Below are 14398 nucleotides of genomic sequence, written 5' to 3'. Positions count from 1 at the left end.
GTGCCTAGGAGAGTTGATGCAATGAATATACAGAGCAGCTGCCCCAGGAATATTCATGTGGAGATATTTAAAGGAGAGAAATGGCTGGGACTGTAGTTGCATGCATGCTTACCTTGTGACCCTGCAAGCCAGCTCCTAGAGCATACCGGAGAGAACTGCCCACACCACAACAGACACCAACCAGAGGCTCACCATGATCTCTTACCTGCTGCAGTATTCTGATTTACCCTCCTTCCAGTCACTTTGCACTGGGGTGAATCTCAGTTTGAGGGCTTTTGTAAAATCATTAGTTCTGAGGATCAAACTCAGATTTGTTTGCAAAGCGAGTATGGTGCTTGCAGGGTGGGGGTGGACAGGGTGGGGCTGGTGCTTGTTTGGGACAGGGTTTGTAGCTCTGACAGAACTGGAATTCACTGTGTAGACCACACTGGCCTCAGAGTTGCTGCAATCCCAGACTAGCACTCAGTTTTGATTTAAAACAAACAAACAAACAGGCAAACTAGTGGGCTGCAGAGACGACTCAGTGGTTAAGAGCACTGACTGCTCTTCAAGAGGTCCTGAGTTCAAATCCCAGCAACTCCATGGTGACTCACAACCATCTGTAATGGGATCATCAGATTACATTTCCCATCCCTCTTCTGGTGTGTCTGAAGACAGCACAGTGTACTTATATACAATAAATTTTTCAAAAAAAACATTTGAGGGCAAACTAGTTTGCCCAGAGAGAATGCACCCAAGGGCTGCTGTCAGCTGACCTGACTCTCGGGCTGATGCTCCATACACCCGTGCCCACCTCCCATATTGCTCCAAATCCTTTCAGGGCTGCATGTGCTCCTGTGTCAACTCCTGCCCTGTATTCTCTGCAGAACATTGTTGCTGTGGGAGCCGGCTTCTGCGATGGCCTCCGCTGTGGGGACAACACCAAGGCAGCCGTCATCCGCCTGGGCCTCATGGAAATGATCGCTTTCGCCAAGATCTTCTGTAAGGGCCAGGTGTCCACGGCCACCTTCTTGGAGAGCTGCGGGGTGGCCGACCTCATCACCACCTGCTACGGAGGGCGGAACCGCAAGGTGGCAGAGGCCTTCGCCAGGACCGGGAAGGTACCCCGAGCCCCAGCCTGCTCTGCTTGATACTGGGACCCTCTTCGTCTGAGACCCCAGACAGGGAAATGGCCGGTGCCCATGGAGATTCCCCATAACATCAACACCCACCCGTTCTATCTTGACTATGCTTACCTGATCTGTAACACCCTTTTCTTTTTCTTTAATTTTTTTTAAGGTTAGCATACAAAGTGACAGGCCTCCAATAGCATTTTCATAACACTTAATTTAGATTACTCCTCCCCTTGTCTTCCCCCTCCCACCCCATCTCCGGTTCCGCCTTCTGTCTTCCATCCCTATATCACATGCCTTCTCCCTCTTTTTTTTTTTTTTTGGTTCTTTTTTTCGGAGCTGGGGATCGAACCCAGGGCCTTGCGCTTCCTAGGTAAGCGCTCTACCACTGAGCTAAATCCCCAGCCCCGCCTTCTCCCTCTTTTGTCCCTTCTGGGAGGGTGGGAACCCCTTCTGGCCTCTCCCCAACCACTCCAGCATAAATATGCCAATACGAAGACTAGGCGCTAGGAGGCTGGGGAGATGGTCAGCGAGACCAGCTAAGTTGGTGAGCTTTGGGTTTAGGGAGGAAGTAACTAAGAAGACACACGTCATCAACCTCTGACCTTTCTCTCCATGCATGCATACCACATGTGCATGGACATGAACACGCATGCACCCGCTCATGCATGTGCACACATACATACGAGTGCGTGAGCACACACAACGCGCACACACAGGCACAGGCACACATAGGAGGTAAGAGCCTCACTTGAGAGTTCACACACTCCTTGTCTTTCTGAGCCCGGGTGACTTTATTTAATGTGACACTTGCCCGTAAATGTCACGGTTCCATTTTCCTCTCGAAATGTCCTTACCCTTTCCTTGCATGCAGACAAGACATCTCAGCTCTCCTCTCCCTCTCTCAGTAGGAACAACTCTCAGGGGGATGCTGTATTTATCCTTTCTTCTCAGACCATCGAAGAGCTGGAGAAGGAGCTGCTGAACGGACAGAAGCTCCAGGGACCTCAGACCTCTGCGGAGGTGTACCGCATCCTCAAGCAGAAGGGGCTGCTGGACAAGTGAGTCCCCTGTTGCCTGGAATGCCGGTCCTCAGACAGTCGCAGCGGGCGGATGAGGGAGCTGCTCAGCCAGGGTACTTAGCATGCGACAGATCTGTTGAGACTTCTGAGTGATGTGTGGGCATCTCTGGTGGGAAGTATCTGTCACACAAAACGGATCTCAACTCCGTTGAGAAGAGCTTGACTCTGTGGATTAGGCATGCTATGGAATATGAAATTTTAGTTGAGGGGTTGGGGATTTAGCTCAGTGGTAGAGCGCTTGCCTAGCAAGCACAAGGCCCTGGGTTCGGTCCCCAGCTCCGAAAAAAAGAAAGAAAAAAAAAAGTGTGAAAAGGGGCCTCACCATAACCCTGGTTGGCCTGGCACTCACTACACAGACCAGGGTGGCCTTGAACTCACAGAGAAATTTGACTGCTTCTGCCTCCCAACCGCCAGGATTTGAACTGTGTGCCACTACACCCAGCTACTTTTGGTTTTTTGTGAAGAGATGTAAGTGTGGGCCTGGTGTAGTTCATGCCTTAAACTCCAGCATTAGGGAAACCAAGACAGGAAGACTGATACAAGTTCGAGGTTAGGTTAGGCTACAGAGAGTTCAAAGTCAGCCTTGGCTAAAGAGTAAGACCATGTGTAAGTTAAAGGGCAGGGGGAGTGTTCTGGGCTTGGTGACACATGCCTGAAACCTTAGCACCCAGCAGCCTGAGGCAGGGGGATCAGGAACCCACTGCCAGCATTTGAAGCATTGGTAGCTCATCGGCTGGTGACTACATTGGGAGTTCCAGATCCCAGTGCAGCCCTGAACCTTTCTCAGGGTGATCGATCTTTTAAGCACAAAAGATCCTAGGTTGGCACACCTCCGTTAGCAAGAAAAATTACCCAGAAGTACGATTACAGGAGCCAAAAAAAGCAAAGTCTGTACATTTGGGAACTTTGCCAGAACTATGGACTTTGAAAGATTGGGTCTTCTTGTTTTGTCAAGTTAGGCTGCCTATATCCTGGGTTATAAGACCTGAATGATACTTCAGTCATGGCATTGCTTGTGCATTGTCTGTGGGCCTGTTACAACACACATGCATACACACACACACACACACACACACACACACACACACACACACACACACACACGTTCCTACTCCAAGAAGCAAGATACACAGCCTAACATGTCCTTCCCACTTCCCGCTCCTAGGTTTCCCCTCTTCACTGCCGTGTATCAGATCTGCTATGAAGGCAGACCTGTCACCCAGATGCTGTCCTGCCTGCAGAGCCACCCGGAGCACATCTGAAGGAAGTCAGGCAGCCCTGTGGGAAGGGCTCTGCCTTGCCCATTGAGGACCACCCAGAAAACCAGGGTGTGGCAGTGAGATCCTGCTGAACTGTACTCTGATCTGAACACATACAAATTGTCACAGCTTTGTCTCTGTGCGAGGAGAGGCACAGCTACAGAGGCACACGCACATGAGTGAATGAGTGTGTGTGTGTGTGTGTGTGTGTGTGTGTGTGTGTGTGTGTGTGTATGCGCGCGCGCACACCAGTGTGCACCTTTTCTCATTCTGTGAGTGTTTCTCTGAATCCAAATCAGGTGTCTATTTTAATGATCACATTTTAAATTTTCCCTCCAGGGCAGCTTGTGAGATTAGAACTAACTCAGCTAGATTTTATGGCCATGACTTGTATGCAAGTGAAGGGAAGAACTGTTTGGTTTTTCCCTCTGAAAACAGTTATCCTGCTGTATGCGGGTATGTGTGCTTGACGACCTCCACACTTTACTTTTAAACAGCATCTCAGAGCCAGCAGCACGAGCTCCTGGATTGTGGTTTGATAGCTTAACAATCAGGTGTTTTAATCAGATCCTCCACATACACTTCTCTTCTTGATACGACACCACATTTCTTGCCTCCTCTTCATTCGCTGCTAGAATGGGTTTTTATACAGGACCAGCAGCAGAGGAAGGAGGCACCCCTGCAGTGGCTGGCATTTCCTCCTGGGGAAACTATCATGCTCTTTGTTAGATGTGGCTTGACTTCTGCAACATTGTCTCTCCGGGCTCGTGGCACCGTGAAGGGTGCCACTGTCACTTCTCATGTAAGAAGCCATTGCTGTACCTGATTGTCCAAGGACATTCCTCCATCCCTCCAGGACAGGACCTGCTAGGATGTCACTGGGCCTCTCCGACCCGGCAGTTTATAGGAATGGTATCTATGTGCAGCCTTTCCTGAGGCCGCAGGAGGGCTTCCCGACTTGGGGGTTTGTGTGGCAGAGAGCCGGAAGGTCACCACTGAGTGATGTCCCCAATTGGCCGAGTCATTGCACTCTTAAGAAAGAGGGTTCCCGGGCCTCAAGAATGGCCCCTGTGTTTCAATATGCCTTTCGTGCATTTCTGATGGTCACTACATTTTGAGAGCCACTGCATTTGAGAATTTACAGCCTTTGCCGAACAATGTTCTATAAATACAAGTGTCCTGTAGTCTCCTGGCTACGCCAAGTGGACCCTGGAATGGCCAGGTGAGTTTGGCCATTACAGTTGCCTGCCTCTCACACACTAGAGGGGGGAGCCTGGATGCTGGGCACCTGCTAAGCTAATAAATCCCAAACACATTAGACTATGAGAGATTATTATTATTATTATTTTTACTAGAACATGAACCAACATTTCTAGAGAATACTGCTATAGAGTGAGGCGACCCTCACTCTCTAGAGGAAATCAGGATGACTAACTTCCTGTGAGGGTTTGTTCTATGTAGCCTGGGCTAGTCTTGAACTTGTCACCTTCTTGCCTCTGTCTCCTGAGTGCCCTGGGTTTTGCAGTTTTTGACCTTTCTGACTCCCTGAGGAAGCTTCCAGGAGGCAGGGTCGGGCACAGACAAGTCAATGTGAACCTCACTGAAACGCACACTGTATGGAGTGAGTGCTTTGGATGCTGGGATTAGGACACAAATGATTTTATCTTTATTTAAAAACCAGGCATCCCATGGGGGTGGGAAGAGCGTACGGATGCCGATGTCCTGCACGTATGAGAGTTTCTACTTCCTCTCCCTCATCCTGGGTTTGGTATCCCCCACCCTACTCCGCATCCCCTATATAACCGAAAATGATTGTAAAATAAATTTTTATGGGAATTTTTAAAACTATCCAAGAAGACTTTTGGAGCATTGTAAAGTCCCATACCTGAAACGCACAGCAGGCTGAATATTTCAGTTTTCATAATGATGTTGTCAATCAATTTTTTTCTTGTCTCCTAGTAAGTCTTTTTTTTAAAACTCTGTACCTATGTAACGAAGAGTTGCTTTTTAAGATATCCAAAGGGCTGTGAGCAACCCCGTGGTGTCTACAAAGTAGCACAGTGAAGAATTGTTAAGGTTTGTGTTTTGTGTCCTCATTTAACTCACCTCTCTGGCCTTGTACTTCCCGGTCCTTCCTTTCCCTCATGAAACGACCCTTCCTGACTGATGCCCCCCTGAAGTCAGCTGATGTTCTTATCATAGTCCACCCATGATGAAAACAGGCAAATTCCTCATTTGCTCGGACGGCCAGAGGCTTTACTCTGAGTTACCTAATTCTGTAACCACCTGCTGATTGCTGTTTCTTGTGGCGCTAGGGACACTTGGATTAGAAGCTTCACCTGTGAATGTAACTAAGTAAGCTCTTGCCTTGCTCCTCTCCACGGCAGTTTCTGATGAATCTCTGGAGATCCACCCCTGGGGCCTAAGCCTGCCTTCTGGTGTTTTTCACAGCTGGCCTAAGGAGGGCGCTGTGGTGAGGTTGCACTGTCTGAACAGAATTGTTTCTCTGCCACTTCTGATGGGCTAGCCTCCTACTTCCAAATGTACTGTATTTGTTTACGGACTGTAGGTGGATGCGTAGTGCAAAGGCTCGGCGTAATAAACACAACCTCTCAAACCTGTGCTGTGGAGCTGAGTTTTCTTTTCCTTTCATATGTTTACATAAATTATCATTTTATGTTGGGGTATGCTGTGTGAAGTTGGGTCTCTGTTCTTACCTAAGGCATTCTTTGATTGGCTTTAATAAAAAAAAAATCGGGTGGCCAATTAGCTGGGCAGGAAGTGGGAAGTGGGACTTCCTGGGAGTGAGAAAGGAACTCTGGGAAGAAGGAGGCATGAAAGGACACATGTGACTGTGGTAGCCACGTGGCTGTTGTGTTAACTTAGATGAGTTGAGAGTCTGCCCAGCTTAGGCCTAAAGCTTTGAAATAATAAAAGGTCTCTGTGTGGTTATTTGGAGAAAATTAGATAAGGAATAATTGCTGTCATATTACAGCATTATTAATAAAAACAATTTAAAGTATTTTACACTACAACTTTATTATATTTTATGTGTATGGATGTGTTTGGCCCACATGTACACTGTGAGTGTGCCTGGTGCCCACAGAGGCTAGAAGAGGGCACTGGATTCCTTGGAACTGGTGTTATGGGTGCTTTCAAACCTAGGTCTTCTGGAAGAACAGTCAGTACCAAGCCATCTCTCTGACCGCTCTTTGGTTTTATGAGTTAAGATTTCATGTAACTCAGGCTAGTCTCAGACTTGCTACATAGTTGCAGGTGGCTTCCACCTCCTGTCCTCTATGGTGAGCACCAACCATGCCCAGCTCTCTTTGTTTTCTTCTTTCTCTTCCTTCTTTTCAGTGTGTTTATAATGAGGGGGAGGTAAGGGGGGGACGGGACATGGGCCACAGTGAATATGGAGCTCAGAGGCGGACCTGTAGCAATAGTTTTTTTCCTTCCCCTGTGAGCTCTAAAGAGTGAACGCAGATTGTCAGGACTGTATAGCAAGTATACACTTTAATCCACTGAGCCCTCTCCATAGCCCCGTTTTCCTTCCTCTCTCCCCAACCCTCCTCATATAAAGCCTATGTAGATCAGGCTAGCCTCAAACAGAAATATGTTCCCTCTGGTTCCTGAACACTCAAGTTGGATACTTGGTTATTTACTTATTTTTAATCCATTTAGGTCAGCCTTTCTTTTAAAAAGCTGAATCGTGTTGCATGTCTAAAACTTAAAGACACTTTTTTAAAGAGAAATATTTCAGCCAAGCCTGACGGCTGATTCCTATAACCCCCAAACTCAGGAGGCTGAGGAAGTCAGCCTGGGAGTTCTCCTTCCACCATGTGTGTTAGGAATCAAACTGAAGTCTCTCACCCAATTTAATAATAAATCTTTTTTAAAAAATGGGGCATGTCTAAGGGATTTCTAGACTGGGTTAAGGGAGGAAGACTGACCCTGAGTGGGCAGCAGCACCATTCCATGGCTGGGGTTTGGACTGAGGATGTCATGTGACCAGCTGCCTGCCACCAAGCCTCCCCTGCCTTGCTGGACTGCATCCCTTGGACTAGGAGCTGAACATAAACCCTTACTCCCCAAACTTGCTTTTCATGGAGTCGGTCAGAAAGGTAACCGCTTCAGGGAGTTGAGTGCGCAGGAGAAAGGCGCTTTGCAAGGAACGAAGACAATGCGTGGCCAGGCTTGCAAGGGCAGAGTCCAGACGGCCAGGAAAGAAGGAGGGACATAGTATGAGGGGAGATGGGGACCAGGACCCTGTTCCTAGTCTCTTTTGACTTCAGCAAGGTCATACCCATCTCCTTCCCAGAACTAATCAGCAGATCTCACCTCTCCTCCAGCGGGTAGGCGGAGTCTCTTTCTGCTTATTTTGCCTGCACGTGTCCTGGCCTCCCAGATGGAGTGGGTCTCTCAGAACAGAGGCTCGGCCTGTCCCTCACTGTGTCCTTTGTATCCACCCAAAGATGACAACCAAAGGCAGGCTGTGCCAGCCCAGAAAGAGCCACAAAGACAGTGAGACAGCGGGTCTCTGTCACAGCCCCAGTTCTTCACTCTTCCCCAATCTGTGTATGAGACTTTACAGAGTCTCTCCCAGTCATGCAGATCGACACCCGGCCCTGTGACTTGCTCAGCCAATACGGTATGACAGTGACGCTGGCAGGAATGAACAGTAACTGCCTTGTGTTTATGGGGCTGGCTCTCCCACCCATCCCACCCTACTAAGGACTCATGAAGCCCAGGCTGGCCTCAAACTCAACTTCTGATCCTCTTGCCTCTACGTCTCAAGTGTTGAGATTATAGGAGTTGACCCCACGCCTAGTTTATGTGCTGCCGGGTGCAACCTAGGGCTTTGTGCCTGCCAAGGAAGCTCTCTAGGAACCGAGCTACAACCCCACCCTGTCCTTCACTCTCTTTAATGTGTCATTTCTAGGAAACAAAACATGGCTCATACTTTAAGGGTTTTTTTTTTTTTTTTTGTTCTTTTTTTTTTTCGGAGCTGGGGACCGAACCCAGGGCCTTGTGCTTCCTAGGCAAGCGCTCTACCACTGAGCTAAATCCCCAGCCCCACTTTAAGGGTTTTTAATGCATATGATAGTCTGCCTATGTATGTGACAGTCCTGGGCATTGAAACCATGACCTTGTGTGTTCCAGGTAAACGGTCTATCAACTGATCTATGTCCTCAGCCCGAGCTCAGTTTTTTCTGTTATCTAAATTTCCATTGTACCAATAAACTCCAATAATTCACTACACCGTTGCTGAGATTTAAATTGTCTATTGTCTTGCACTGATACACAAACACACACACACACACACACACACACACATACACACTCACACGCGCACACGTGCACAAAATCATTTCTATGCCTGCCTGCCTCCCACGTCCATGGGCAAAACTTCTCTCAACTTCAAATTTACCAAAAAACTGACAAAAACAAACACCCCTCCCCCACACACACAAAGCTTTCTTTAGTCCGCTGTGCGGTCCTAAGCTGTGAGAACTGTCCCTTCTGGGCCTGGCTGTCACCTTGCATTCTCCAGTTCTGTAGCCTTTTGTCAGCCCAGGCTGACCTCAAATTCATGATCTGTGGGGAGCTGAGGAAGCCCTGAATAGGTCCTCCTGAGTGAATGTATGCTATTGAAAGGAGCTAGCTACGTCCAGGACCCCAGCCTCATGGGAAAAGAGCAAAGCCTTCCTTCCCTTCTGGTCCACGTGTGGATGTTGATGGTGTGTGTAGAAAATGTCTACCATAGTTGTCTAACTGATGTTTACAGCCCACACCGCTCCCCTACAGAGATCGCTGCAACTGAGTTTAGTTAAGCCTGTCTCCCTGTTCAACGGTATATAATACATAATGCTACTCCCTTGTTTATCTGTGTGTGATAACCTGATTCCTTATCCAGACATATGCAATGACCTCGACTCTGTCCAATTCTATATAATAAACACGCTGAGCTGGGATACAGAGGTTTCCTATCACAGAGCACAGTTCAGACCATTCCCAGATATTTGTGTCCTTCTAACTGCCTGTCTTTTCTTCATTCCTTTGCTGCCCAGTCAAGACTGTCCCTGGGACCAAGCTGGGTGTGTCAAGGATTCCCCTGCCTCAGTCTCCATAAATGCCGGTGTTACAGGCAAGCACGACAACACCTAGAAAGACGTTTCCACCCCAATGATCAAAAAACTTTGAGGTACATTCTACTGCCCAGGCCCTGGTCCAACCAGTCCCCAGAACTACAGAAGTCAACCCAAGACCCTGCCTGCTATGCTGACGTTTCCCATCTGGGTCTAAAACACGCAGTCACCAATGCTCACACCTGCTCCAGAATGGCTACTGATCTCTTAGACATCTCTGACTCAGTCCACTCGGAAGACCTGGTTTTTCACACCAGTTCTCGCACACACTGCTCCATACAGAAGTCACCTAGGAGGTGAACAGGGCCAATGGTCAATGCCTTAGTCTTTTCTGTTGCTATGATAAAATACCCTGACAAAAGCAATTTAAGGAGGACAGGATTTATTTACGTTAATAGTTCCAAGTTACAGTCCAGTACAGCAGAGACATGACAGTGGCAGAAACCGGAGAGAACTGTTACATCCACAGTCAAGAGCAGAGAGCACAGTTCAGAACCTCTGCCCAGAGAATGGGCCACCCTCAGTGGGCAGCACATCTGGCCTCAATTAGCACAACTAAAATAATCTACAGACACGCCTACAGGCCAGCCGCATCAATTCTTCACTGCAACTCTCTTCTTAGTGATTCTAGATTGTGACAAGTTGGCAATTAAAACTAAATACCATGCTGGGGTCACACTTTCAATCCCAGCACCCAGGAGGCAGAGACAGGTAAATCTCTGTGAGTTTGAGGCCAGCCTGTCCACAGAGCTCCAGGATAGCCAGGCTGTTACATAGAAAAACCTTGTCTCAAAAAACAAACAAAAAGAATATTCAGTCTCTGTGTTCATCTACTGGCTCTGGAATTTGTTTATCGAGGCTTAACTATCCAAGCAGGGAAAGCAGGGTGTGGTGTATTCCTGTGATCACAGCATTCGGGAAACTGAGGCAGAGGGATCACTGCAAATTTGAGGGCAGCCTAGGCTACGTAGCTAGGCAGTCTCAAAAATAAATAAATAAATAAACCCAAGCTGAGGACGTAGCTCATTTGGTAAGGTACTTGCTTGGCATGCCCAGAGACCCGGATTTAATCCTCAGAACCACATACCACAGGCACAGTCGAGTACGCCTAATCCCATCAAGAGGGACAGAAATTCAAGGTCAAGGTAAGGTCACATGACCGGAGTTTAATTCCCAGGACCCACCTAGTCGAAGTTGTCCTCTGACCTCCATAGACTTGCACACGATGTAGAAATAAAAGCTCCTCTGCGGTGTAGAGCAAGCTCAGGGCCAGCCTGGGCTGTGACCCTATCTCAAAACATGAAATAAAAGACCTGATTAAAGCCTCCTGGAGGAGTCACGTGTCCTTTAATAAAGAGCCAGAGATGATGGTACTTTTCTACCTTCCGACCCTGACCTCTGCTGGTGAATGGGTGCTTGAGATTCTGTTGACAAAGATGGCTGTGTTTCCAAGAAAATACAGCTGGGGCCTTGGATAAGCAGCTTGTGAAGATATGCTAGGATGTTTGCTTTTTGTTTTGGGGGTTCTGTTGTTGTTGTTGTTTTATTTTCAGTAGCTAGCTCACATACGTGCTCTGTGAGGTATGACTACTACATTTAGCAGTGTTTACCCAGAACGACTTCCCTGGCTCCTGCCAATAGATCACACACAATAGGTACAAACGTCTTAGGTAGACACCCCATTTTCTCTCTTTAAACAACCCCCAGACCGATCTTATCTCCACTACGGGAAGGATTCCAGCCACCCGCTGTCTGTCAAACTATTTCCCGGCCTTCCCATCGCTGCCAGACTTGTCTTTAGGGGTGGGAGTGGGCTGGGGTATGTGCGCCACACACTGAGCAGTGCGGTCCTCTTCCTGGGGGAACCAGTGAGTTTCTCAGGCTCACTCTCAGAACAGTGGGCGCCAGCTCTGTGCAGGAATGTGGACGACCCTAAAGCAGCCTTACCAGCAGATCTGTACCCAGAGTGGCGGTGGCTGCCCCATGGCTGTGTCAAGGAGCCCCTTCTCCTAATCTCTCCCAGCCTAGATCCCTTAGTCCCTCCTGAGACCCTGAGGCCATGCGCGATGAGGACAGAATTTCATACAACCAGTTGGGAATTGTGTCTGAATCCTCTAGCGAGAGTCCCATGACCCTCTCTGTCACTTCTGTACATGAGCGATGTGGGAGCAGGGGCCAGAAGTGGAGGGGTAAATGGGGCCGGAGTCCACAACCATACCCGGGATTCGGACTCTGGAGACCAGCATCAGGGTGCACAGCAAACTTTATTGTTTATTTACATGAGCTTAAATATAGCTTTTTAGCCAGTGAGGGTATGTTTATTATTCAAGGGCAAATCAGGGTGCAACCTGTGTTGTTTAGCAGCATCTGACTCGAGGGTCCACGAACCTATTCAGGAGCCTGTAGGGGAGGGGCCAATCCCCCGTGGAAATTTCCGTGCAGACAAGGGAAACAGCCATCGCTCTGGCCTTGGGTCCTTTGTGTTGTCTCACCCGTATGCAGGGAGCACGTCAGAGCCACTGTACACAGTGGATCAAGATTCTTCTTCAAGGAGTCGCAGGAGCCCTGTAGTGCCTCACTCTCTGTCCCACTTCCACGTCCACCAGGGTTAGCTCGGGATTCCCCACCGAGAGAAGGCAAATGCAGTTAACCCAGCTGTGATGATCATGTCTCAATGTCCTTGAGACATTACAGCAGTAGCTACCATAACTGCCTCACAGACAGGTGGATCACTGGGAGTTGAGGTCAACCTGGTCTAAAGAGGGTGATCCTGGCCAGCCAAGGCTACATAGAAAGCTCATTGGTTAAAAGCACTGGCTGCTCTTCCAGAGGACCTGAGTTCAATTCCCAGTACCCATTTGATGGTTCACTACTGTCTTGACTGAAATTCCAAGGAATCCAACACCCTCTTCAGGCTTCTGTGGGCACTGCATGCAAATGCTACATGCACGACATACATTGAGACAAAACACACATGAAATAATTTAGGAGTTAAAAAGTAACAAGTAAGGGAGCTGGAGAGATGGCTCAGTGGTTAAGAGTACTGGCTGCCCTTCCAGAGGTCCTGAGTTCAATTCCCAGCAACCACATGGTGGCTCACAACCATCTGTAATGGGATCTGATGCCCTCTCCTGGTGTGTCTGAAGATAGTGTACTCATATACATTAGGTAAATAAGGTTTTTTTTTAAAAGTAAATAAAATAAATTGGAAGGAGACGTTTTTGGTTTTTGCATACTGGTCCTTACTGGCTCAAGCCACGCTCTCTGCTGTGGTGTTCCAAGACACCTCTATAGCTGAGCTGTGTCCCCCTGACTTGGAGAACCAGTGACCACTAAGAATCAAAGGTGCAGAGGTCACTGAAATCCAGACCAGGGAGGGTGTTCTCAGGTGTCTGATAACCTCTCGGGTTCCTGTCAGCAGCACCTGGTGACTGGGCTGCCCACTTGATCTAGATCTCTCTTCTGGGGTTAAGGAGCCCAGCTTTATTTCCCAGACACCAAGTGTTAGTTCTCCTGTGTTTGTGGCACCTGCTGACTCCTCAATCTGAGGTCTGTTCTCCTCACTTCAAGCGGGTTCTCTGCAATCCAAGATAGGCCACTCCACGTAAGGGGGAAGACCCTCGGTTGCCTGGCAGCTCATGACCCTCTCCAGGGGCTGAGCTCTGACCAGTGGTGGCCAGCCAGGTCTCTCATTGGGAGGCATCGCACTCAACTGTGTGTACCTGTGTCCGTGCATATGCCTGTCTGTGTGCCTGAGGGGGCAGAGGTTAGCATCAGTGTCTTCTTCTACCTCTCTGTACCTTATTTTTCATGTAATTATTATTGTTTATTATTATTATTACTGATGATGATGATGGTGGTGATGGTGATGATGATGGTGATGATGATGGTGATGATGATGGTGATGATGATTACTGCATTGTGATGTGTTTGTGTGTGACTGAACGATGTTTAGGAGCCATTCTCTCCTTCCATGTTGGGCTGTCAGGGTTGTGTGGCATCTGCTCTTACCTGCTGAGCCATCTCCCAGGTCTTAGTTTTTAGGATCTGGCTTCTCACTGAACCTGGCGCTCACTGATGACTAGACTGGCTGGCCAGTGAGACCTGACTCTCTCTGCTAGCAATGTAGGTACAACAACCACAATGGTCTCTACACACGTGCTGGGGCTCTGACCGCAGGCCCTCATGCTTGCTCAGAAAGGACTTTACCCTGCCCCTGCTTTTAACTATTGCTGAAGGCTTGCCCGAGCCCCGGGTGTAGCTTAGTTGGTGAAGTGTACCCAGCATGCGTGAAGTCCTGGTTCCATCCCCAACGCTGCATAAACCCAGGTGTCATGGAGTGATCTCAACAGCTGAGAGGGACAGGCTACAGGAGATCCCGTCTCAAAACAAACGAACAAATAATAAACACTTTTGCGTGACGTGCTGGCCCTCTGTCTTCCGATCACATTCCAGGCCTGGACCGCGTGTGCTTGCTCATGCCTCGTACAAATGACAGACTGCGACCTCTGCCGCGGGTCCTTGCCTGCTCCTCTACCCTCCCTTTGAAACCAGGCCATTCTTCCAAATTAAAACTCTAATAATTCGGTTCCCCTGCCTGATGTCCCCGCCTCCTGGAGGTGGGAGTCCACACACCACGCACCAGGCCTGCGAGGGTTCCATAGAAGCCTTCCTTCTGCAACAAGCTCGCTTCCGGTTTAGAACAGCTGAAGTCTGCATGTTGCTGAGTGGGCTCAGCGGACGGACCGGATATGATTGGTTTTCTTCATCCGCAGCATACATGGCGCTAAAGAGTT

At 48.6% G+C, this 14398-nt stretch overlaps 1 protein-coding gene across 1 annotated transcript in view; it reads left to right on the top strand.

Moving 5' to 3' along the window:
* The window catches only part of Gpd1l (glycerol-3-phosphate dehydrogenase 1 like), a 29376-nt gene extending 25920 nt beyond the window's left edge, over window positions 1-3456 (top strand). The window contains 3 exon segments of the mRNA NM_001191885.1: window positions 867-1100; window positions 2067-2173; window positions 3360-3456. Coding sequence (NP_001178814.1) covers window positions 867-1100; window positions 2067-2173; window positions 3360-3456 — 438 coding nt within the window.
* The last annotated feature ends 10942 nt before the right edge of the window (window positions 3457-14398 follow it).

This window comes from Rattus norvegicus, chromosome 8 (assembly GCF_021556685.1).
Source record: "Rattus norvegicus strain SHRSP/BbbUtx chromosome 8, alternate assembly SHRSP_T2T, whole genome shotgun sequence".
Taxonomy (NCBI): Eukaryota; Metazoa; Chordata; class Mammalia; order Rodentia; family Muridae; genus Rattus; species Rattus norvegicus.
The sequence above is the reverse complement of the archived record's forward strand: the minus strand, read 5'-3'. Positions and strand labels throughout refer to the sequence as shown.